The 25,392-nt window shown below is 33.2% G+C and overlaps 1 protein-coding gene across 1 annotated transcript in view; it reads left to right on the top strand.

The window, feature by feature from the left end:
- The window catches only part of LOC143227576 (muscle-specific protein 300 kDa-like), a 134,068-nt gene extending 120,495 nt beyond the window's left edge, over positions 1–13,573 (top strand). The window contains 8 exon segments of the mRNA XM_076459005.1: positions 2,726–2,858; positions 3,568–3,979; positions 4,219–4,324; positions 4,773–4,932; positions 5,106–5,353; positions 7,258–7,380; positions 12,596–12,727; positions 13,445–13,573. Coding sequence (XP_076315120.1) covers positions 2,726–2,858; positions 3,568–3,979; positions 4,219–4,324; positions 4,773–4,932; positions 5,106–5,353; positions 7,258–7,380; positions 12,596–12,727; positions 13,445–13,573 — 1,443 coding nt within the window.
- The last annotated feature ends 11,819 nt before the right edge of the window (positions 13,574–25,392 follow it).

Here is a 25,392-nt window from a genome sequence, read left to right as displayed (position 1 = left end):
AACAAATTATAATGGAGATAATTGAAATAGGACCAAGTGGTTCTTACCTATTGTAGCTCTTATTGTATTAATGTGTTACAGATAACACTTTGGTCCACCTCCACAAAATAAGACTAAATGTAACATGTGAGGGTAATGATCTTTCCCTAGTTTTTTTATCACATTTGTTCTTGTTGTTAACATGTGTTGCCTGTTTTAAATAAGACAACACAAGTAATTTGAGAGCAAAGTAAACTGTAATTTGTAAACAAAACAATATCTTGTTTTTGAAGTCAAGTAAATATTACTGTTTGTAGAAGATGAACTAAGATTGAAGTAGTAAGTTCTGTATAAGGAAATGGACAACCTGACACAACATGACAGTTGAAACAACAAACCTACGTTTGTGTTTTAATGTATGTAAATCACCGATATGTGAACCTATGTTCATATGTTAACAGGAACATGTGGCAATATTAAAACAATAGGTAGTGGGTTACTTTTGTAAATTAAAAGTAAGTATATTGCTCTAATTTATGTTCTTAATTTAGATGCTTTTAGAGATTTTTTTATCTTGTTTGGCATGGGGAGGTTTGATGCAGCACAGTGGATATGACTTATTGACTAGAACCATTTTCAAAGATGAGGAAACAGTTTGACTCTATAAAATGCCCCAGTGCCACACCAGTTTGTCTGTGGTCTTACAATGCTAGAAACCAGGTTTTGATACCCCTGATGGGCAGAGCACAGATTGCCCATTGTATAGCTTTGTTCTTTATTACAAACAAACAAACTTACAAATGTAGTGAAACTCGATTTATTACTTGTTCCACCTGTAAATGAAATCAATAATCTGAGGTTTTGCTTTAAAACAATATTTTACTTTGTTATTAGATGTAGTAAAAGTTACTTTCTTCACTTTTTATTATAGTTCTGAGTAAATAGTCGATCAGAACTTGAAGATCAAATGAGGATACATTACAGGTATTTTGAGTTGTTGTCAAAAAGAGTCGAGTGTTGTAAGAATGGTTGTTAAATGTTTTGGGGTGTAGTTACCATTAAGGATTGTATAGTTTCATAGTTGTTTTTAAATGTTATGTTTAAACCTTTCTTGTTTAGTAGTAACAGTGAGTTTCCAAGATCATATTTTTAGCAATAAAAGTACAGAATACAAAGAAACCAAGTAAACTTTAAAGAGATGTTAAAATGTTAACTTACTGAAAGGAATTTCTGAGTTTGTTTCAGTATCCACACAGAGGAAATTTTCATCATTGTAAAGAATTATAACTACTGAATCAGTTAGTAATGTAAACCTTTGTATGAGATAGGATCTCTTACAGTATATTTCAAAAGTGTTGATATCAAGTTATAAATTGTATATTGTATGATTGTCATCACAGATCTAGTGTAGTGTATTGGTGGTAGTTCTAACTTGTATAGTGTATGACCTAGTGTAGTGTATTGGTGGTAGTTCTAACTTGTATAGTGTATGACCTAGTGTAGTGTATTGGTGGTAGTTCTGACTTCTATGACCTAGTGTAGTGTATTGGTGGTAGTTCTGACTTGAAATGACATAGTGTTGTGTATCTGTGGTAGTTCTGACTTGTGCTGACCCAGTGTAGTGTACATTGTGGTAGTTCTGACCTAAATGACCTAGTGTAGTGTATTGGTGGTAGTTCTGACTTGTACCCACCCAGTGTAGTGTATCTGTGGTAGTTCTGCCTGAAAATGCATCTAGTGTAGTGTATTGGTGGTAGTTCTGACTTGTACCACCCTAGTGTAGTGTGTATCTGTGGTAGTTCTGACATGTATAACATACTGTAAAGTGTGTCTGTGGTAGTTCTGACATGTATGACCTACTGTAGTGTATCATCTGTGGTAGTTCTGACTTGTATGACCTAGTGTAGTGTATCTGTGGTAGTTCTGACTTGTATGACCCAAGTGTAGTGTATCTTTGGTAGTTCTGACTTGTATGAACTACTGTAGTGTATCTGTGGTAGTTCTGACTTGTATGAACTACTGTAGTGTATCTGTGGTAGTTCTGACTTGTATGAACTACTGTGTAGTGTATCTTTGGTAGTTCTGACTTGTATGACCTACTGTAGTGTATCTGTGGTAGTTCTGACTTGTAATGAACTACTGTAGTGTATCTGTGGTAGTTCTGACTTGTATGGGACTACTGTAGTGTATCTGTGGTAGTTCTGACTTGTATGACCTACTGTAGTGTATCTGTGGTAGTTCTGACTTGTACAACCTAGTGTAATGTATCTGTGGTAGTTCTGACATGTAGCTGACCAGTGTGTAGTGTATCTGTGGTAGTTCTGACTTGTATGACCTACTGTAGTGTATCTCTTGGTAGTTCTGACTTGTATGAACTACTGTAGTGTATCTGTGGTAGTTCTGACTTGTATGAACTACTGTAGTGTATCTGTGGTAGTTCTGACTTGTAATGAACTACTGTAGTGTATCTGTGGTAGTTCTGACTTGTAGCCAAACCTAGTGTAGTGTATCTGTGGTATTTCTGACTTTGTAAGACCTACTGTAGTGTATCTGTGGTAGTTCTGACTTGTATGACCTACTTGTAGTGTATCTCTTGGTGTTCTGACTTGTATGAACTACTGTAGTGTATCTGTGGTAGTTCTGACTCTGTATTGAACTACTGTAAAGTGTATCTGTGGTAGTTCTGACTTGTATGAACCTACTGTAGTGTATCTGTGGTAGTTCTGACTTGTATGAACTACTGTAGTGTATCTGTGGTAGTTCTGACTTCAGGCACAACCTAGTGCAGTGTATCTGTGGTAGTTCTGACTTGTACAACCTAGTGCAGTGTATCTGTGGTATTTCTGACTTGTGCCAACCTAAAGTGCAGTGTATCTGTGGTATTTCTGACTTAGTGCGACCCTGGTGTAGTGTATCTGTGGTATTTCTGACTTGTACCCGACCTAGTGTAGTGTATCTGTGGTAGTTCTGACTTGTAAAATGCACCTAGTGTAGTGTATCTGTGGTAGTTCTGACTTGTACGGACCTAGTGTAGTGTATCATATCTGTGGTAGTTCTGACTTGTACGACCTAGTGTAGTGAAATCTGTGGTAGTTCTGACTTGTGACATCGTGTATTGTGTATCTGTGGTAGTTCTGACTTGTATGACCTACTGTGTGTGTATCTGTGGTAGTTCTGACTTGTATGACCTACTGTAGTGTATCTGTGGTACTTCTGACTTGTATGACCTACTGTAGTGTATCTGTGGTAGTTCTGATTTGTATGACCTACTGTAGTGTATCTGTGGTAGTTCTGACTTGTATGACATAGTGTTGTGTATCTGTTGTAGTTCTAACTTTTCTGATAATATGTTACAGGAATGAAGACATAAGAGATGCTTTGAATCTCTAGAAGACCTGGAGGTGAGTGAAAACAAACTTGATGAATATTACTTTTAAGGAGACATGGAGGTGAGTGAAAACAAGAAACTTGATGAATATTACTTTAAGGAGACATGGAGGTGAGTGAAAACAAACTTGATGAATATTACTTTTAAAGGAGACATGGAGGTGAGTGAAAACAAGTAACTTGATGAATATTACTTTAAAGGAGACCTGGTGGTGAGTGAAAACAAACTTGATGAATATTACTTTAAAGGAGACATGGAGGTGTGTGAAAACAAGAAACTTGATGAATATTACTTTAAAGGAGACCTGGAGGTGAGTGTAAATGAGAAACTTGATGAATATTACTTTAAAGGAGACCTGGAGGTGAGTGAAAACAAACTTGATGAATATTACTTTAAAGGAGACATGGTGGTGAGTGAAAACAAGAAACTTGATGAATATTACTTTAAAGGAGACATGGAGGTGAGTGAAAACAAGAAACTTGATGAATATTACTTTAAAGGAGACCTGGAGGTGAGTGAAAACAAGAAACTTGATGAATATTACTTTAAAGGAGACCTGGAGGTGAGTGAAAACAAGAAACTTGATGAATATTACTTTAAAGGAGACCTGAGGTGAGTGAAAACAAGAAACTTGATGAATATTACTTTAAAGGAGACCTGGTGGTGAGTGAAAACAAGAAACTTGATGAATATTACTAAAGGAGACCTGAGGTGAGGTGAAAACAAGAAACTTGATGAATATTACTTTAAAGGAGACCTGAGGTGAGTGAAAACAAGAAACTTGATGAATATTACTTAAAGGAGACCTGAGGTGAGTGAAAACAAGAAACTTGATGAATATTACTTTAAAGGAGACCTGAGGTGAGTGAAAACAAACTTGATGAATATTACTTTAAAGGAGACCTGGAGGTGAGTGAAAACAAACTTGATGAATATTACTTTAAAGGAGACCTGGAGGTGAGTGAAACAAACTTGATGAATATTACTTTAAAGATGACATGGAGGTGAGTGAAAACAAGAAACTTGATGAATATTACTTTAAAGGAGACCTGGAGGTAAGTGAAAACAAGAAACTTGATGAATATTACTTTAAAGATGACATGGAGGTGAGTGAAATCAAGAAACTTGATGAATATTACATTAAAGGACGATTTGCCTTCATAATAATTCCAAGAACATTAAAGTAGTGTTGAATAATATTTAGTGATATCGGTTAGTGAGCCAATGATTGTTTAGTGTATGACTGCTTTAGGTGGTTATAATTGTATACCTCCATTTTAGTTAATGTTTTCTATAATATGTGTAGAATTTTGTCTTTGTTTCAATAATACTAAAAATTTAATTAGCTTTAATACTTTACTAGTCTATAAATTGAAGTTTCATTCCTTTTTGTATGTACCTACAGAAAAAATGTAGAGAGAGAAAACTGTATTTTTGGCCTAAAGCCAGTTTAACTGCAACAAAATTAAACTGTGCACCTGAATACAGTGAAGATGAATTGTATCTGTTACTTCTGCATATAGTTATCAAACTTTTTATTTGTAAAACACATATTAAAGAATATAGTATGTGATAGTCATAGATATTTCTGTAACTGGAAAACCAACTCAGGTGAGATTGTTAGTCATAGTGTTTGTAGTATGTTAAATAAAATTATATTCAACTTCTTCTGTAAAATGAAAACAAGATTGATATAGGTTGTAAAGTGTGTTGAACAACTCTATTTTCATGTTTTCAGGGAAAGTGGAACACTTGTTTGACCAAACTAGATTCTTTTACCAACCAACATCGTTTGGAACTGTCAATGAAACGGTGTTATCATTATCCTTGTTTAATTTGGATGTGGTTAAAGCTGATACAGGAGAAGTGAGAAACCTACAACAGTATGTTGACCAAGGCTTCTCCTCTTTGTTGCTGATTCTCCTCTCGGCACTTTGCTTGACTACCCTGACGCGTGATCATGTGACACTGTTGCAACAGCAGAAGGTAAGAGATCCACTTTAAGATTAATAAAATTATTTTTGCTTCCACAATTCAATAAGGTGAAGACTCGATGCTTTGGTCAGTAACATATAGTTTTATGTTTCATTTCATGTTACAGTTGTAGAACAGTAACAAATAGTTTTATGTTTTATTCCATGTCACATTTACAGGACAGTAACAAATAATTTTCCTGTATGTGATCAGAGTACCTCCCATGAAAGGTTCTGTTTTCTTAGCTTACCTCCTCTGGGATCTAAACATCCCAGTGCTTTCTGCACTTCCCCAGTTCAGAACTTATACATAGTCTCATGAACCTTCTTTGCACCTCGCCGTTTGCAGCTGTCTTTACTATATGCTTCAAAACTTTGTTCCTTATCAAAGCATCCCACCTGAGGTTGTGTTTTCCTTCCTTGATGGACCATGCTTTTTCAGACCAGACGGTCTGCCATTGCTCCTCTTTGGCCTTCATTCCAGATGCAGTTAGATGAATTGGGTCTGTCCTTGGATAACATTACTGTATCCACTGGCCAGCCCATCCCACCATGGCTTCTTACAATCCCCAATTGTGACCTATCTTTAAGTCATCTGAGAAAAGTAGACACTCCTGATTGGAAATACTGTCTGCTATTTGCTGAACAACTTTTGAACCATCCTTCCATCCCTATTTATACAGATGATTCCAAATCAGATGACTCTGTTGGCTCTGCCATGGTTTGTTGTGGTTCTGTGGTAGCATGCAGAATCCTCTCTACAGCCTCTCTGTTCACTGCTGAACTGTATGCCATTTCTCTTGCCATGGATCACATAGAAGCTAAGCAGTACCAACTGCACAATTTATACTGACTTCGCTTAGTTCTCTACTGGCCCTGTAACCGCTTCACGTTGGTTCACACCCTGTTCTTGCCAATATTCAAAACCGACTGTCCCATTTCTCTTTAACATCTACTTCTATCCAGTTTTTCTGGATGCAGGGCCACATTGGTATTGGGAATGAGTATACCATTTAGCTGACACTGCAGCTAAATCTATCTGCTCTGGTACTATCACTGCTGTGCCTGTTCCATGCATGGACTATAGTCCTGTATTCAAGGCTCAGCTCCATGCCAGCTGACAGTCGACTTGGAGTGAGCAACGTGAAAACAAGCTTTTCCAAATAAAACCCTATATTGGTCTTTGGCCGTCTTGTTTTCATAAGGATCGGAAAGAGGAAGTTGTTCTAACTAGACTGTGTGTTGGTTATAGTTTTTTAACTCATTGTTTTCTTTTATCTGGAACTAATGCACCAGTGTGTACTTTGTGTAACACTTGGATCACAATAAGCCATATTTTACTTTTTTGTCATCTTTATGATTCACAATGACAGCCCTGTTTTAAGCATGTTCTGTCCCAAGGTTTGTCCATAACATTAGACAGTGTTATTGGTGATGGTGACACTGTCCACCTTAGAAATGTTTTTAGTTTTTAAAGGCATTAATCTTTTTAATGCAATTTAAGTATTTTAATATATACATTAAACCTTTTTTAATGTGGTTCCCTTTTAAAAATCACAGTTTATCTAGTTCAATTTGAAATTAGAAACTGACCGTAACATTAAGTAACTCGAAACCAGGACTGGAAAGGTCATCTTCAGGTGACTGATGGTGGTTTTTGTACTTACCTGTTAGTCTTCCTGGCAAGTTATAATAGTCACGCTACAGAAAGTCCTTTACAACTTGAATTACAGTAGTTTTTTTAACTGTTTTGTTTTACCTTAATTTCCTTGTATGAATTTTACTGGATGTTTGGTGCAGGTAGCTGCTGCTTTGTGTCATAAAACACTAAATCAACCAACCAACTAGTTTAACCTTTTCACCTGTAAAAAGCTGTATAGCACAAATATTAACTAATGTTTTTTCCTGTCATCTCAGGAAGTTTTCAGGAAAGCAGGTTGTGATGTGTTGGTGATCACTTGTGGTACACTTCAGAATGCTCGGCTCTGGTTACAAGATGTTGAATGTACACTGGATATTTTAGTTGATTCTGAAAGAAAGGTATGGAAAATTTTTATTTGAAGATAAACTAAGTATCATTGGTAGTCATGTTACTTAAGATATTGAACACCACATCATGTAGTGCTTGGAACGTAAGATAATAAAGTACCTTGATAAACTAAGTATCATTGGTAGTCATGTTACTTACAGTATTAACATCACATCATGTAGTGCTTGGGCAGTAAGATAAGTTACCTTGATAAACTAAGTATCATTGGTAGTCATGTTACTTAAGGTATTTAACATCACATCATGTAGTGCTTGGAACGATAAGATAATAAAAGTACCTTGATAAACTAAGTATCATTGGTAGTCATGTTACTTAAGGTATTGAACATCACATCATGTAGTGCTTGGAACGTAAGATAATAAAGTACCTTGATAAACTAAGTATCATTGGTAGTCATGTTACTTAAGGTATTGAACATCACATCATGTAGTGCTTGGAACGTAAGATAATAAAGTACCTTGATAAACTAAGTATCATTGGTAGTCATGTTACTTAAGGTATTGAACATCACATCATGTAGTGCTTGGAATGTAAGATAATAAAGTACCTTGATAAACTAAGTATCATTGGTAGTCATGTTACTTGAGGTATTGAACACCACATCATGTAGTGCTTGGAACGTAAGATAATAAAGTACCTTGAATGACATTCCATAACTTAACATATCACTATCTGTATGCTGACAAGATAGCAGTCTGGAGCATGACTAGGAATCTGCTCCTAGCAATCACCTGCAAAAATCATTGAATTTATTTCTTAACTGTGGTACTAAACCCACTGAAACATAAGCAATAGCCTTCAAAATTAACAAACATACAAGAAGTTTCAAGGAGATCAAATATATATTAGGAAACACACAAATAAAATGAGAACATCAGATTCCTTTATTACTTTTGATTCTCACAAAACAGGCTCTTTCAGTTTGATTGACCGTGTGACCTCTTTGTACTCATTTAAAGTCTTTATAGATTTAACCATTCTAACTTTCAATATTGTGTATGTATATCTTCACAAAATTTGGTAGTCTTTCAGTTAACATTAAAGTTTTTTTCACATATAAAAAAAAATCATATTTTTAGTGAATTATTTTTAATAAATTAAAAGTAAGATTTGTCCATTAGCGTGCTGAGTATTTGTTTTGAATAGTCCTGTGTGTGAAGCAGTTTTCATGTTAAGATTAAAATATTTTTCTTCATTTCAAAATTTAAATTTCAAATGTTTCTTTTAAGTGAAACTATTTTATGTTACTTTTGTCTACTGTATCTCAAGATGAGATCAGTCAGTCTTTTTACTTGTTAACCACCAAATAGAATGACTTCAGATTGTAACATGAAACTACATTAGTTTGTTCTTAGAAGGTTTCTGTAATTATGTTTTGTTGTTTAATTTTAGAAGCTTTCTGTAATTATGTTTGTTGTTTAATTTTAGAAGTTTCTGTAATTATGTTTATTGTTTCATCTTTAGAAGCTTTCTGTAATTATGTTTTGTTGTTTAATTTTAGAAGCTTTCTGTAATTATGTTTTGTTGTTTCATCTTTAGAAGCTTTCTGTAATTATGTTTTATTGTTTTATTTTAGAAGCTCTGTAATTATGTTTTATTGTTTCATCTTAGAAGCTTTCTGTTATTATGTTTTATTGTTTTATTTTTAGAAGGTTTCTGTAATTATGTTTTATTGTTTTATTTTAGAAGCTTTCTGTAATTATGTTTTATTGTTTTATTTTTAGAAGCTTTCTGTAATTGTTTTATTGTTTTATTTTTGAAGTTATCTGTAATTATGTTTTATTGTTTCATCTTTAGAAGCTTTCTGTAATTATGTTTTATTGTTTTATTTTTAGAAGCTTTCTGTAATTATGTTTTATTGTTTTATTTTTTAGAAGCTTTCTGTAATTATGTTTTATTGTTTCATCTTTAGAAGCTTCTGTAATTATGTTTTATTGTTTCATCTTTAGAAGCTTTTCTGTAATTATGTTTTATTGTTTCATCTTTAGAAGCTTTCTGTAATTATGTTTTATTGTTTTATTTTAGAAGCTTTCTGTAATTATGTTTTATTGTTTCATCTTTAGAAGCTTTCTGTAATTATGTTTTATTGTTTCATCTAGAAGCTTTCTGTAATTATGTTTTATTGTTTCATCTTTAGAAGCTTTCTGTAATTATGTTTTATTGTTTTATTTTGTAGAGCTTTCTGTAATTATGTTTTATTGTTTCATCTTTAGAAGCTCTGTAATTATGTTTTATTGTTTCATCTTTAGAGCTTCTTGTAATTATGTTTTATTGTTTCATCTTTAGAAGCTTTCTGTAATTATGTTTTATTGTTTCATCTTTTAGAAGCTTTCTGTAATTATGTTTTTTGTTTAATTTTAGAAGCTTTCTGTAATTATGTTTTGTTGTTCCATCTTTAGAAGCTTTCTGTAATTATGTTTTATTGTCTTTATTTTTAGAAGCTCTCTGTAATTATGTTTTATTGTTTCATCTTTAGAAGCTTTCTGTTATTATGTTTTATTGTTTTATTTTTTAGAAGTTTCTGTAATTATGTTTTATTGTTTTTTTATTTTTTAGAAGCTTTCTCTGTAATTATGTTTTATTGTTTTATTTTTAGAAGCTTTCTGTAATTGTTTTTTATTGTTTTATTTTTTAGTAGTTATCTGTAATTATGTTTTATTGTTTCATCTTTAGAAGCTCTGTAATTATGTTTTATTGTTTTATTTTTAGAAGCTTCTGTAATTATGTTTTATTGTTTTATTTTTAGAAGCTTTCTGTAATTATGTTTTATTGTTTCATCTTTAGAAGCTTTCTGTAATTATGTTTTATTGTTTCATCTTTAGAAGCTTTCTGTAATTATGTTTTATTGTTTCATCTTTAGCTTTTTCTGTAATTATGTTTTATTGTTTTATTTTTAGAAGCTTTCTGTAATTATGTTTTATTGTTTCATCTTTAGAAGCTTTCTGTAATCATGTTTTGTTGTTTCATTTTCCATTGAATCAGGTCTAGTTATTATCTGTGTCATTGTAACTTGTGAACCACTGAGAGTACCTGCATCTCATGTTGCACATTTTAATTACATTACTAATGAGCTGCTCACATGCACCTTACAATACATTTTTTAGTATTATTTATTTCAACTAATCTAAAAGATCCATATTTCTATATATTAGTCACTTTAATAATAATAAAGAATAAACATGAACAGTAAATAAATTACTTATCAATCTTTTTTATTGCTGTTGATTATAAAAGTGGACACTTAAGCCTACTTTTATAATAATAATGGTAATGTAGTAAATTTTTATTTAAATAATGTACCAAAGAACATAAACTAATAATATGCAAAAAGTGGACAATTTCCCATATCTATCAAAGTGATTGTTTTTATTACTGTGCAACAAGAACCATTACAAATTAAGCAAGCTGTTAACTTTCCCAAGTGAATGAAATTTGTACTCTGAGTGAAATTGGTGCTTAACTGTTTAGAAAACAACTTTATACAATACATCATTTGATAGATGACAACCTGGACTTTCTACTGGTTATATATATATATATAATTGAACATAAGGGAGAACAGTTAATAGAAACTGTTAACTGAAATTGGATGTGATGTGAACAGAGGGATCTTATTTTTTATTTGATAGTTTTCTAACCATATAAAACTGCAAGCTATAAAAATTATGGTTTGCCTGAACTATGATGATTTTGTGTTTACTTTTGTACTTTTTGAAGGGGGTGGTGGATAAAATGTAGAAGACAAGATGCTGAGAGAAAATGTTGTGTCACACCAGGGAAATTCAAGAGTTTTTTAAATATAGTTTTATAGAATTAAGAACTTAAAATATACATACTATTAAAATAAGGAATATTAACTGAGATTTTATGCTATACCAACATAAACAAAAAGTAGGTTTGACAAGTTTGAATGCAAGACACTAAAACTGTCTCATGGTCATTAAAGGATATTCGCTGTGAGAGAGTTAACACCCATATAATATGGAACAAATACATTCTGGACATGCAAACTTCATTTAAGAAACATATGAACTACACAAAATTTGTTGCAGGCACACACACCTGCAACATCTGAAAGTATATGAAACATTTGTACGCCCACTTATGAAATACAGGTGTCAAATAACCTATAACATGTCAGAAAATAACCTTAAAAACTAAAAATACAACAAAGTAGAAATATGATTAATCCTTAAGGCTTCCAGTATATATACCCCAGTAAATTACATACATAAAAATAGACTAAATACAGAAATAATAAACTGACAGCTCTGCTTATGTGAACTTATAAGCAGCCTTACTAAACGTGTTTCTTGATACAGTCTGTTGCAAAGAATAAAGCACCATCATGTTTTATAAGACAGGGACAAATAGATTATTAAGTGTCTAACCATTGAGATTTGGTTTTATCCAGGCACTCTTGTTACCCTCCCAACAAAATTGGACCAGATGGGTCTCCCTTCCTGAAGAAAAGGCTTTCAAATCAGTTTTTTTCTATAAAATCTACTCCAATAAAGTTTTATTTAAAAATAAAATTAGTTTCTAAATTTATAAGGTTAGAAACGGATATTAGAATTATTCCACTGTCTTACCTGTAGACAGCTCAGTTCAAATTTAATATTTTGAATTAGTGTTTGGATATCTCATCTGTTGATTCTTCACCTCAATAAATCATTGACAACCTCTCTTTATAACTCTCAGAAACTTTCCATGAGTGTTACCAAACACAATCATAATAATTGTAGTTTTCTTATTCTCACACATGGGGCCTACTGTTTCTGGTCATTTCACACATGGGGGCTACTGTTTCTGGTCATGTCACACATGGGGCCTACTGTTTCTGATCATCTTGCACATGGGGCCTACTGTTTCTGGTCATCTTGCACATGGGGCCTACTGTTTCTGGTCATGTCACACATGGGGCCTACTGTTTCTGATCATCTTGCACATGGGGCCTACTGTTTCTGATCATCTCATGACGGAGGCCTACTGTTTCTGATCATCACACACGCGGAGGCCTACTGTTTCTGATCATCACACACGTGAGGCCTACTGTTTCTGATCATCACACACATGAGGCCTACTGTTTCTGATCATCTCACACATGGGGCCTACTGTTTCTGATCACAACTGTCACATTGTTTTCTCTTCCTTCAAACTAAATTCCCACCATCATTAGTTTTGTTTGTTTATTTTTTCGTACAGATTTATCACTGGTTTGGACTAGGTCGGTCAGTGTCCCGAGTTTGGAACAGCCAAACAATACAGTATTATGCTGAAGTTTTTCTCTCTGGAAGGATGCCTGTGGCACCATACAGAAATGATGATGTACTTCAGGTAATATTCGTCAATATGTAAGTCTAACTAACAACACCTGTATTGTTTATTATGGTGAAACAACACGCAGTGTTTGGGGGGATACTTATTAATCTGTAAAAGGGGTTATCTCTTACAATAGTGGCAAGTATGTGGAATTTATCATCCATTTCTTGTTTTGTAAATTGGTAAGGATTTAAAATAGTTTATTAATAAACTTTTCTGTTCATTTAAAAGTGTGTGAGCAAGAATTAAATTATCATATTTCTGATGAAAACAACAAAGTTTTCCTGTTTAATTTGGTAGCAGCATGTGTTCTTGTTGAGAAAAGAAGGTTAGTGATGTACCTTGGTTTAATTAGTGTAATAAACTAATTAATCTTGTGTGTGTTTATGGCAACAATTGTTACAGATGAGAGAGTTGTAAGCCTAAACTTGATATTTTTAAAGAACATCTCACTTGTAAGATTTGATGCTGTTTAAATATGTAATTGATATTTATTGAAAGGTAATTATTTGATACAGTTCAATAGTTTCAATGATTACTAAAGCTATTTGATATACTAAAACAAGTGTATATAAAAGTTAGCTGTTGTGTGTCAAACATTACCAACACACAGTTCACATCATTTGTGCTGTTAGACTTTGAGTTAAAATCACTTGATGTTAAAATAGTTCACTTTTAATTCACGTCATCTGATGGTATCAGAATGTTCATAAACTGTTCGTTCATTATCAGTTAGCTGGAGACTTCATTGTGGACAACAAGGGTCATGTTATCCTTTCTCATCCTAGCCAGACACCTACAGATAGACCTTCTGTTGACTCTCTACTTACAGTTGCAAAGACTGTTTCTTCAAAACTCTAGAAAACAACTTTTGGTAAGTAATGTAATACTGTTTCTAATATGAGTCAAAAGTAAAATTTTTTTATATTTATGAGAAAATTGCACATTGATTTTCAGAATATACAACAGACGTTTTTTTAAAAATATAAAACATGCTGTCGAACCTTCAGAAGTAATGTGTATTAAAAATTCATCAAAAATGGTGGGACAAAGTTCTGTAGAAAAAAACGAGAATCCTTTATTTAGCAAGCTTTGTTTACTGTAGAAAACTATAAACATACATTGAGAAAATAAAAATTTCAAGTTACCTTTTAAAAAAATTACAAATGAGTTAATTTAAAATTGCTTATAAGCCTGGACTTTACAGAAAATAACTGGCTTTTATATCGATTTTAACCAGAGGAAGCAAGAGTGGTATTATATTAAAGTTCCAATTCTTTATAGCACACATAAGAAGTCTGTCACAAAGTTTTAAAATTTGATATTAATTACAGTACTTCATGCTTGAACAGTCACCTGTTTAAATTGGCATATTTTTAGAATATAAATACAACAGAATTTGTTTGTCAACGTTTGTTTGTTTGTGTGTATCTTTCCAGTTGTACAACTACCTAAGTGACAAGACAGAAGACAGATCATCAGCTGAGGAAGATTAGATATTCAAAATTGTATTCTTTCAGTTAGTGGACAGAAAGCAGTGCATGCGTTATCTAGTTATGATGGAAGTGATGGAAAAAGGAAGATATCCTTCATCTCTTTCTGATGAAGATTAGGATATGCAGAATCTGCTGGCTACTGACTGTACAATCATAATTAACTAGTGATCACTGTAAGATAGTACTGTTTAATTGGATAATGTTGTACTTGTGATTTCCATTTCTTGACATGCATATTTTCTATGGAAATAAAAAAAATATATTAAATTTATATCTTTATAACTTGTAGGATATTGTCTAACATTTTAATAGTTTTGATTGTGTATTTTGAAACCTGTGTTTGTTTACAGAATTAGAGCTATATTTGTTATAGAAATGAATATTAACGAAGTTTTAAATCAGATCACTACATCTGAAAGTTTCACAAGTCTAACCTACCAACATCAGAAACACAAAAATATCCCTGAACACAGTAAAAATACTTATTTTGCTGCTGTTTGTCATCGATAGTTGACCCTCAACCCATTTGTGGCTTCCAGAGTAATTGTTTAAAGAGGATATGGGTTTCTATGGCAACAACAGAATTGGAGGTTGAAGTACAGAGAAGGGAATGGCACTAGCTGATTGAAGGACATGTTTATCATAAGTCAAGAATTTGATATTATCTAGCAAATGTCCAGATTGAAGATGTGAGTTCAGATAAATTCCAGTTGATCAGAAGATCACCAAAGTTGTAAATGTACAATTTGAACCATGCCATCTTCTAAAAACTGTCTTTAGAGGCAGAGTAATTACTTAGTTCATTATCTTGTACAGTTTGAACTGTATCTTCGTCTAAAAAGTGTCTTTAGTGACAGAGTAATTAATTAGTTCATTATCTTTTACAGTTTGAACTGTATTTTCTTTTAAAAAGTGTCTTTAGTGACAGAGTAATTAATTGGTTCATTATCTTGTACAGTTTGAACTGTGCCTTCGTCTAAAAATTGTCTTTAGAGGCGGAGTAATTAATTAGTTCATTATCTTCTACAGTTTGAACTGTATCTTCTGTCTAAAAAAAGTGTCTTTAGTGACAGAGTAATTAATTAGTTCATTATCTTCTACAGTTTGAACTGTATCTTCGTCTAAAAAGTGTCTTTAGTGACAGAGTAATTAATTAGTTCATTATCTTGTACAGTTTGAACTGTATCTTCGTCTAAAAAGTGTCTTTAGTGACAGAGTAATTTAGTTCATTATCTTGTACAGTTTGAACTGTATCTTCATTTAAAAAGTGTCTTTAGTGACAGAGTAATTAATTAGTTCATTATCTTGTACAGTTTGAACTGTATCTTCATTTAAAAAGTGTCTTTAGTGACAGAGTAATTAATTAGTTCATTATCTTGTACAGTTTGAACTGTATCTTTGTCTAAAATGTGTTTTTAGAGACAGAATAATTAATAAGTTCATTATCTTGTACAATTTGAACTGTATCTCTGCCTATAAATTGTCTTTTTAGTGACAGTAATTAATTAGTTCATTATCTTGTACAGTTTGAACTGTATCTTCATTTAAAAAGTGTCTTTAGTGACAGAGTAATTAATTAGTTCATTATCTTGTACAATTTGAACTGTATCTCGTCTATAAATTGTCTTTAGTGACATAGTAATTAATAAGTTCATTATCTTGTACAATTTGAACTGTATTTCGTCTAAAAATTGTCTTTAGTGACAGAGTAATTAATTAGTTCATTATCTTGTACAGTTTGAACTGTATCTTCGTCTAAAAAGTGTCTTTAGTGACAGAGTAATTAATTAGTTCATTATCTTCTACAGTTTGAACTGTATCTTTGTCTAAAAAGTGTCTTTAGTGACAGAGTAATTAATTAGTTCATTATCTTGTACAGTTTGAACTGTATCTTCATTTAAAAAGTGTCTTTAGTGACAGAGTAATTAATTAGTTCATTATCTTGTACAGTTTGAACTGTATCTTCGTCTAAAAAGTGTCTTTAGTGACAGAGTAATTAATTAGTTCATTATCTTTTACAGTTTGAACTGTATTTTCTTTTAAACAGTGTCTTTAGTGACAGAGTAATTAATTGGTTCATTATCTTGTACAGTTTGAACTGTGCCTTCGTCTAAAAATTGTCTTTAGAGACGGAGTAATTAATTAGTTCATTATCTTCTACAGTTTGAACTGTATCTTCGTCTAAAAAGTGTCTTTAGTGACAGAGTAATTAATTAGTTCATTATCTTCTACAGTTTGAACTGTATCTTCGTCTAAAAAGTGTCTTTAGTGACAGAGTAATTAATTAGTTCATTATCTTGTACAGTTTGAACTGTATCTTCATTTAAAAAGTGTCTTTAGTGACAGAGTAATTAATTAGTTCATTATCTTGTACAGTTTGAACTGTATCTCTGCCTAAAAAAGTGTCTTTAGTGACAGAGTAATTTAGTTCATTATCTTGTACAGTTTGAACTGTATCTTCATTTAAAAAGTGTCTTTAGTGACAGAGTAATTAATTAGTTCATTATCTTGTACAGTTTGAACTGTATCTTCATTTAAAAAGTGTCTTTAGTGACAGAGTAATTAATTAGTTCATTATCTTGTACAGTTTGAACTGTATCTTTGTCTAAAATGTGTTTTTAGAGACAGAATAATTAATAAGTTCATTATCTTGTACAATTTGAACTGTATCTCGTCTATAAATTGTCTTTAGTGACAGAGTAATTAATTAGTTCATTATCTTGTACAGTTTGAACTGTATCTTCATTTAAAAAGTGTCTTTAGTGACAGAGTAATTAATTAGTTCATTATCTTGTACAATTTGAACTGTATCTCGTCTATAAATTGTCTTTAGTGACATAGTAATTAATAAGTTCATTATCTTGTACAGTTTGAACTGTATCTTCGTCTAAAAATTGTCTTTAGTGACAGAGTAATTAATTAGTTCATTATCTTGTACAGTTTGAACTGTATCTTCGTCTAAAAAGTGTCTTTAGTGACAGAGTAATTAATTAGTTCATTATCTTGTACAGTTTGAACTGTATCTCGTCTATAAATTGTCTTTAGTGACAGAGTAATTAATTAGTTCATTATCTTGTACAGTTTGAACTGTATCTTCGTCTAAAAAGTGTCTTTAGTGACAGAGTAATTTAGTTCATTATCTTGTACAGTTTGAACTGTATCTTCATTTAAAAAGTGTCTTTAGTGACAGAGTAATTAATTAGTTCATTATCTTGTACAATTTGAACTGTATCTCGTCTATAAATTGTCTTTAGTGACAGAGTAATTAATTAGTTCATTATCTTCTACAGTTTGAACTGTATCTTCGTCTAAAAAGTGTCTTTAGTGACAGAGTAATTAATTAGTTCATTATCTTGTACAGTTTGAACTGTATCTCGTCTAAAAATTGTCTTTAGTGACAGAGTAATTAATTAGTTCATTATCTTGTACAATTTGAACTGTATCTCGTCTATAAATTGTCTTTAGTGACAGAGTAATTAATTAGTTCATTATCTTGTACAGTTTGAACTGTATCTTCATTTAAAAAGTGTCTTTAGTGACAGAGTAATTAATTAGTTCATTATCTTGTACAATTTGAACTGTATCTCGTCTATAAATTGTCTTTAGTGACAGAGTAATTAATTAGTTCATTATCTTGTACAGTTTGAACTGTATCTTCATCTAAAAAGTGTCTTTAGTGACAGAGTAATTAATTAGTTCATTATCTTGTACAGTTTGAACTGTATCTCGTCTATAAATTGTCTTTAGTGACAGAGTAATTAATTAGTTCATTATCTTGTACAGTTTGAACTGTATCTTCGTCTAAAAAGTGTCTTTAGTGACAGAGTAATTTAGTTCATTATCTTGTACAGTTTGAACTGTATCTTCATTTAAAAAGTGTCTTTAGTGACAGAGTAATTAATTAGTTCATTATCTTGTACAATTTGAACTGTATCTCGTCTATAAATTGTCTTTAGTGACAGAGTAATTAATTAGTTCATTATCTTCTACAGTTTGAACTGTATCTTCGTCTAAAAAGTGTCTTTAGTGACAGAGTAATTAATTAGTTCATTATCTTGTACAATTTGAACTGTATCTCGTCTATAAATTGTCTTTAGTGACAGAGTAATTAATTAGTTCATTATCTTGTACAGTTTGAACTGTATCTTCATTTAAAAAGTGTCTTTAGTGACAGAGTAATTACTTAGTTCATTATCTTGTACAATTTGAACTGTATCTCATCTATAAATTGTCTTTAGTGACAGAGTAATTAATTAGTTCATTATCTTGTACAGTTTGAACTGTATCTTCGTCTAAAAAGTGTCTTTAGTGACAGAGTAATTAATTAGTTCATTATCTTGTACAGTTTGAACTGTATCTCGTCTATAGATTGTCTTTAGTGACAGAGTAATTAATTAGTTCATTATCTTGTACAGTTTGAACTGTATCTCGTCTATAAATTGTCTTTAGTGACAGAGTAATTAATTAGTTCATTATCTTGTACAGTTTGAACTGTATCTCGTCTATAAAGTGTCTTTAGTGACAGAGTAATTAATTAGTTCATTATCTTGTACAGTTTGAACTGTATCTCGTCTATAAATTGTCTTTAGTGACAGAGTAATTAATTAGTTCATTATCTTGTACAGTTTGAACTGTATCTTGTCTATAAATTGTCTTTAGTGACAGAGTAATTAATTAGTTCATTATCTTGTACAGTTTGAACTGTATCTCGTCTATAAATTGTCTTTAGTGACAGAGTAATTAATAAGTTCATTATCTTGTACAATTTGAACTGTATCTCGTCTATAAATTGTCTTTAGTGACAGAGTAATTAATTAGTTCATTATCTTGTACAGTTTGAACTGTATCTTCGTCTAAAAAGTGTCTTTAGTGACAGAGTAATTAATTAGTTCATTATCTTGTACAGTTTGAACTGTATCTCGTCTATAAATTGTTTTAGTGACAGAGTAATTAATTAGTTCATTATCTTGTACAGTTTGAACTGTATCTTCGTCTAAAAAGTGTCTTTAGTGACAGAGTAATTAATTAGTTCATTATCTTCTACAGTTTGAACTGTATCTTTGTCTAAAAAGTGTCTTTAGTGACAGAGTAATTAATTAGTTCATTATCTTCTACAGTTTGAACTGTATCTTCGTCTAAAATGTGTCTTTAGAGACAGAGTAATTAATTAATCACGTTGTACAGTTTGAATTGTGCCTTATTCTATAAAACTGTCTTTAAAAGACAGAGTAATTAATTAATTACCTTGTATAGTTTGAACTGTGCCTTGCTCTATAAAACTGTCTTTAGAGACAAAGTAATTAATTAATTACCTCGTACAGATGGAAACGTGCCTTCTAAAAATCTGCGTTTAGAAGTTTATATGCTCTTGTCCGGTGTTCTTGTACGAAGGTGGATCTACGTTTTTACATAACAAATGGGACACCAGCACATCATGTTTCTCCAGACTTTATCACCAATAACTGTTGCTCTGCTGCTCTTGTCATCATTTCTGTGATAATGATCAAAAAGTAGTTACACCGAAATGATACCAGCCTATGCTTCTAACTTTTATAAACTGGTAATTAAATATACGTGCTGATTTGGGTTGTCAGACACAACCTGTATTTCAATTAGAAAATAGTTACTACTGTAATGGATTTACCATTGTATGTTTATTTTAATACTTAAGTTTGATTGAGTTTAATGCATGTGAAGTATATCGTCAGATGTGTGTTGTGCAAGTCCTGCCTGTTCTCTAACTTGATAGAATATTCTTGAAAGTAAGGATCAACAATGTGTTTTACAAAAAACCACCAGCATGTTTTGAGACATTGTTGAACGTTAAAGAATCTTGTCTTAAACTACATAAACCAACATGCCAAGGGACAGAATATTGTTTGTCAGCTGCAGTCAGTATACCATAAGCCTCAGAAGCTATAATTGTAATTAATGCCAATTAGATGGAAAAGTACAGAATTTGACCAGAATCTCGTCTATTTTGAACATTCTAAACCATTTGACTTCAGACATTAATATTTCTACAAAGACGTTAAACATTTTTATCGGAAAATTTCATCCAAGAAAAGACAGTGCTAGCTTAAACGGGGTATAACAGCATCAACCCAGAACTAGTTTGCTCATAGTGGTCCTGGTTCATTGATAAAATATTCAGTTCTAGACCAAATAGAAGACTCAGTATAGTTTGTAAATTTATAAAACTCTTGTATATAAAACCAATATAAAGTAAAGTAAAATATAATTTTGTTAAGAAAGTCGTGTGTATCAACATTGTTGGCAAATATAAATTTGATACATATTAGCATATAGTTAACTTCTTAATTAAAATTCCCAAGTGTTTGAAATCTTATGTTACATACGTAACACTATAAATGGAGATAAATTATAATACGTAATATAGTACTATACACGTGGGTTAATAAACACCAGACTGTTCTGTCTGCTAGAAACTAAAACTGATTCATAAATTGATTCTTATCTAATATATCCAGTCATACTGTCTGTTCAAGATAGTGGAAAGGTTATAGTATTAGTTATCACACTCACATGTATAAAATAAATACAGAATTTGGATTACCTTCTTTCTAATAATCAGTACTGAAAACAACCATGCACTGGCTGAAGCTATATGATTCTGTTCTTTAATGCGCATGGTACCTCAGCACTTGCTAACTCACTAGTGCTCCAGGAAAACGTGTAATGGTGGTTTAATCAGCCACGTTATCCCCTGTAACCATGTGATGTTGTATGAATATGTGTTATTAATGCGTTATTCACTTCCGGATGTGAAACTTGGGTAGAAACCCAGAATTATTGCTAGTTTCAGTTACGTTTTACTCATTGTGCTACTGACTATTTTAGTGTGAAGCTGGATAATCAGTCATTCATGGATGTGGAACTGCATCCTTTCTCGGATAAATAACTGAATAATCTAATGCTACTTGCTTTCTGGCAGAATACAGATGTTTTACAACAAAGTTATATGAGACTGATCCACAGTTACCTTAGTAATATACTTTGCTCTCGTAATGGTTCTCCATTGCCATATAAGGTGGATTTCTGTATTTGATGAGGGGACCACCCAAGGAAGGTTTTGTTTTCATTTTACCTCATCTGGGATTTGAACATCACCTATGTGTTAGCCGTGGTGACTCGTATGGTTGAGGAGAGAATCTTGGTGGTTCAGTGGTGTCTGGGGCACTGCAACACACCACTTTGGTCTTGAATTCCTGCAGACGGAAACCCCTCACGGTGATCTCCAGGGTCAATCATCTGATCCTGTTTGGATAGATTCAACTGAGTACCAAAGTTTTCTGTTCTCAACGGGTGTTGTCATCTGCTAGTGGCACGAAGCCTTGACAATACTGTAGTATCCTTTTTACATTGTAGTGCATCTTCTTATTTGACATCATGATAGGTGTGGTCAATGGATGCTGAATCCTTTTATTATGGACTCCTGAATTCTCAAAGAAATAAAATCGTCTAAAAACAGCTACTAAGTAAATAACCACATACAGATGACTGTTACACAGTCACTACCTAATGTTAGCTGTTGTAACTCGATTTCTAATTCTTCTTTTTTTGTCTCACAAATCCTTAAGGTAAATGTCCCCCCTTTTCCAATCACAAGGATTAAAAGGGCTTACTAGCTTTCCCAAGTCAGTGAGAAAGTTGGATTCTGGAGACATCTTGGTAGAAGCCTCTACACCTACACATAACAAAGCCATTTGTAATATGCTGATTGAAGTTATTCCTCGTGTACTTTGAACTTTTCCCAAGGAATTGATCACTGAGAGGGGTTTGAAGAACGTCACCAAGTCGGGGATTCTCGTTGGTTTCTCCATTCAAGGAGTTTCTGCTGTGCACCATATGCATTTGTTATGCTGTCAACCACTGTTCTAATTTTGATGCTTAAATTGCCACGTTCACCTGCATCTGTCAAAACAGGTTATCTCAACTGTAAAGTATGGCTATATATTCTTCATGTTCTCAGATGTTTCCAGTGTCAATGGGATGGACACTCAAAGGCATCTTGTCTTCGTTCTTTGATGTGTTCTCATTGTAGTGGCAAAGATCACGATGCTTATGGGTGTCAACTGAACCCTCACTATGTCAGTTGAGATGGTTCCTATCCTTATTTTCGATCTTGCTCTGAGTGGGTATAGAAGAAAGTGATATAACCTTTACATGCTGTAAACAACAATTTTATCCAGAAGCTTGGAAGTTGTCTTCCACTTCATCTCGAATGTGTGTTGCTGCAGTACATTGCTACAATGGGAATGTAGGCTGAACTTTCCATGCCTCCAACAGAGTCTTTCGCATCTCACGTGAAGAGTCTTTGGCTCTTTATGGATAAAGGTGTAGACAAGTTAATATCTAGTTCTGTTGTTGTTCTCAGTGTCTGTTTAAGCTCATCTTCTTTGGCTTCAATTTCTAGTGGCTGCTTGGGTCCATCTTCTTTGGCTTCAATTTCTAGTGGCTGCTTGGGTCCATCTTCTTTGGCTTCAATTTCTAGTGGCTGCTTGGGTCCATCTTCTTTGGCACTGAGATGCAGAACAATTATTCTTTCTCACCCTGTGTCACTGAAATCTGCTTCTACTGACAGAGATTTGCCTAATCGACCCAGAGTAGGTTCCATGGAGGTCAAAAGACCTCTTTCTACAGAAGAAAAAGAGGCTTGGTCGTAAACAGAATGGTCCTGTGCCCAGTGTTCCTCCATTGAAAAAATAACCATTTTGATATAGTGGAACTGTCGAGGTTAGGGTCTTAATTGATTCCTATCAAACTGTGAGTCTCTACTTACAGGAAACATTCTGAAACCAGCTGATGCTATCGCCTTTCAATAGTTTTCTTTATACCAAAATGATGGGTTGTGTGATGGACGAGTTCATGGAAGGGTGGCATTGCTGGTTGACCAGCATGAACCCACCTTGTCTGTACCACTTAGAACATCATTGCATGCTGTAACCATCCATATCTCCCTGGGTTGTATCACCTCTGTTATATTTACTTGTCTCATGGAGAGATTTATAATTAGTCAGACCTTGATGTTTTTAGAGATCAGTTGCTGCTTTCCTTTTTCTTCTTTGGATATTTTATTCGATACAATATCCTTTAGGGTGCTGCTGATATTGATGAGAATGGGGTGTAATTCCATGGAGTGTATGCTCTTAGATCACAACCTGTCTCTCTTCAATAGTCTTTCGCTTACCTATTTTCGTGCAGTCAGTCTTTTACTGCAGTTGATCTATTTATCTTTTCACCTTCACATTTCTCACATCTGTTTTAGAGGGTTGACAGTGACCTACAAGGTAGTGATAATTCTTCTATCATTTTGAGGGAGATTGTTGCCGTGATCGATGCCACCTGATTTGAGTGCCGCAGCTCTATCTCTCAGAACTTGATCTTGTTGTCATTAGTCTCTCTTCTATAAAAAACTGTGTGGAGGCATTAACTGATTATATCATTCAATCAGCTGTTTGCTATATGCTCAAAATATCGATGTTTCCCACATATCCTAATCCATAGTGTTCTCCCATCTGTCAGCATGCACAGAAACGAGCCTGGAATACCTTTCATAGGTAACTCACTCTTTTTAACTGCATTGCTTTCCAGTGGTCCCATGTTCGGAGGTCGGATGTCAAAACCTAAAATAATCTTGGATTACGTTTGCAACCAACATGTCTTTTACCACTAGTTCTAGTTTTCTGGGACAAGATTCGGAAATTCAATGGTTAGGTATACTTCCCATCCCATTTTTATCTTACTCTCAATGCTAGAAAGTTGATATATCCGTGAATGCTCTGCCTATCTTCCTGTTTCTTCACTGCCTTCTTGGTCATCAAGTCTCAGGCAGGGTGATCGCTTTTTCCTTTTGGACTGATCATCTCTATAATTATAATTAGCTTCTATACACTGGTTCAACTTAGTCACTTTTCATCAGCTGAACTCGATAATTCTCACTATGAGATGCTTTACTATCTCTCTCTTGCTCTTCTTCTGGGTGTTCTTAACTGGATACAGCAAGTTAACGTTTCTCGTGGTGCTTTGCACAAGATCATTATTTTATCTTTTTCTAATTTTGGAAAAGATCCCAAGATTTTTTCTAATTATCGTCTAACTCTTTTGAGTATCTGTCTCTTTAAGGTCTTGGAGAGGATGGTTAATTTTTGTCTTGTTTGGTTTCTTGAATCCACCAACCTTCTCTTGACCATCCAGTGGAGGTTCTGTTGACAGTGCTCTACTATGGACAACCTCATTCAACTAGAAACGTCAATCAGGGAAGCCTTTCTCAAGCGACAAGATCTTGTTTCTGTCTTCGTCTATCTTGAGAAGTAATAAGGCTCTACTTCAGGGTATGGCATTTTGTGGAACATTTATTCATGTTGGTTGTATAACCACTTGAGAATTTCTATGTTTTTACATGTCAGTATCTTGCATGCCACACTTTTCTGTCTAAAAATCATTGCTATTACTCGACAATTTCCTCCTACTGTTGCAAATGACCTGTCTCGACAATTTCCATAGCTCATGTCAGTTATTAAACTGTTATTGAGTGGCAGCTTAAACTGCCCTTAACTGCTTGTTGAAGTGGACCACAGCAAACAGTTTTATTTTTCTTTCTCCAAAACCGTTTACATGCACTTTTGCTATGAATGGGTTTATACCCCAATCCCTAGCTCTGTGTCAGTGATGTTCTTCCAATGGTCTCTGAAGTAAAGTTCTTGGGTCTTATCTATGACTACAAGCCTTTTTTCATTTCTCACATGAATAAGCAATAAGTCAAATGTACAAGATCACTGAACATCTTCCATCTCCTCTCTTCCTGTTGGGAAGTGGATCAATGTTCTATGCTCAGGATCTATTGCACCCTCATATAGTCTAAACTGGACAATGGGTCTTTGTTCTATGTTCTCTCATGGCCTCTTGCTTGAAAATGTTGGACTTCACCCACCATGTGGGGCTTCAACTCATTATTGGGCTTTCTGCACTTCTTCAGTCCAGGAATGAACACCTAGTACCACGAACCTCCTCTTCACCTTTTCTATTTGCAAATTTCTTTGCAATATTACCAAGCCTTAGTCCTTACCACAGCATCCATCAGGGGTTGTATCTTTCTTCCTTGATGAGCTCTGCTCTTTCAGAATAGATAGTCAACAATTTCTCCTTTTGGCCTTCGTTTCC

The sequence above is a fragment of the Tachypleus tridentatus genome, chromosome 9 (genome assembly GCF_004210375.1).
Source record: "Tachypleus tridentatus isolate NWPU-2018 chromosome 9, ASM421037v1, whole genome shotgun sequence".
In the NCBI taxonomy this organism is placed as follows: domain Eukaryota; kingdom Metazoa; phylum Arthropoda; class Merostomata; order Xiphosura; family Limulidae; genus Tachypleus; species Tachypleus tridentatus.
The sequence above is the reverse complement of the archived record's forward strand: the minus strand, read 5'-3'. Positions and strand labels throughout refer to the sequence as shown.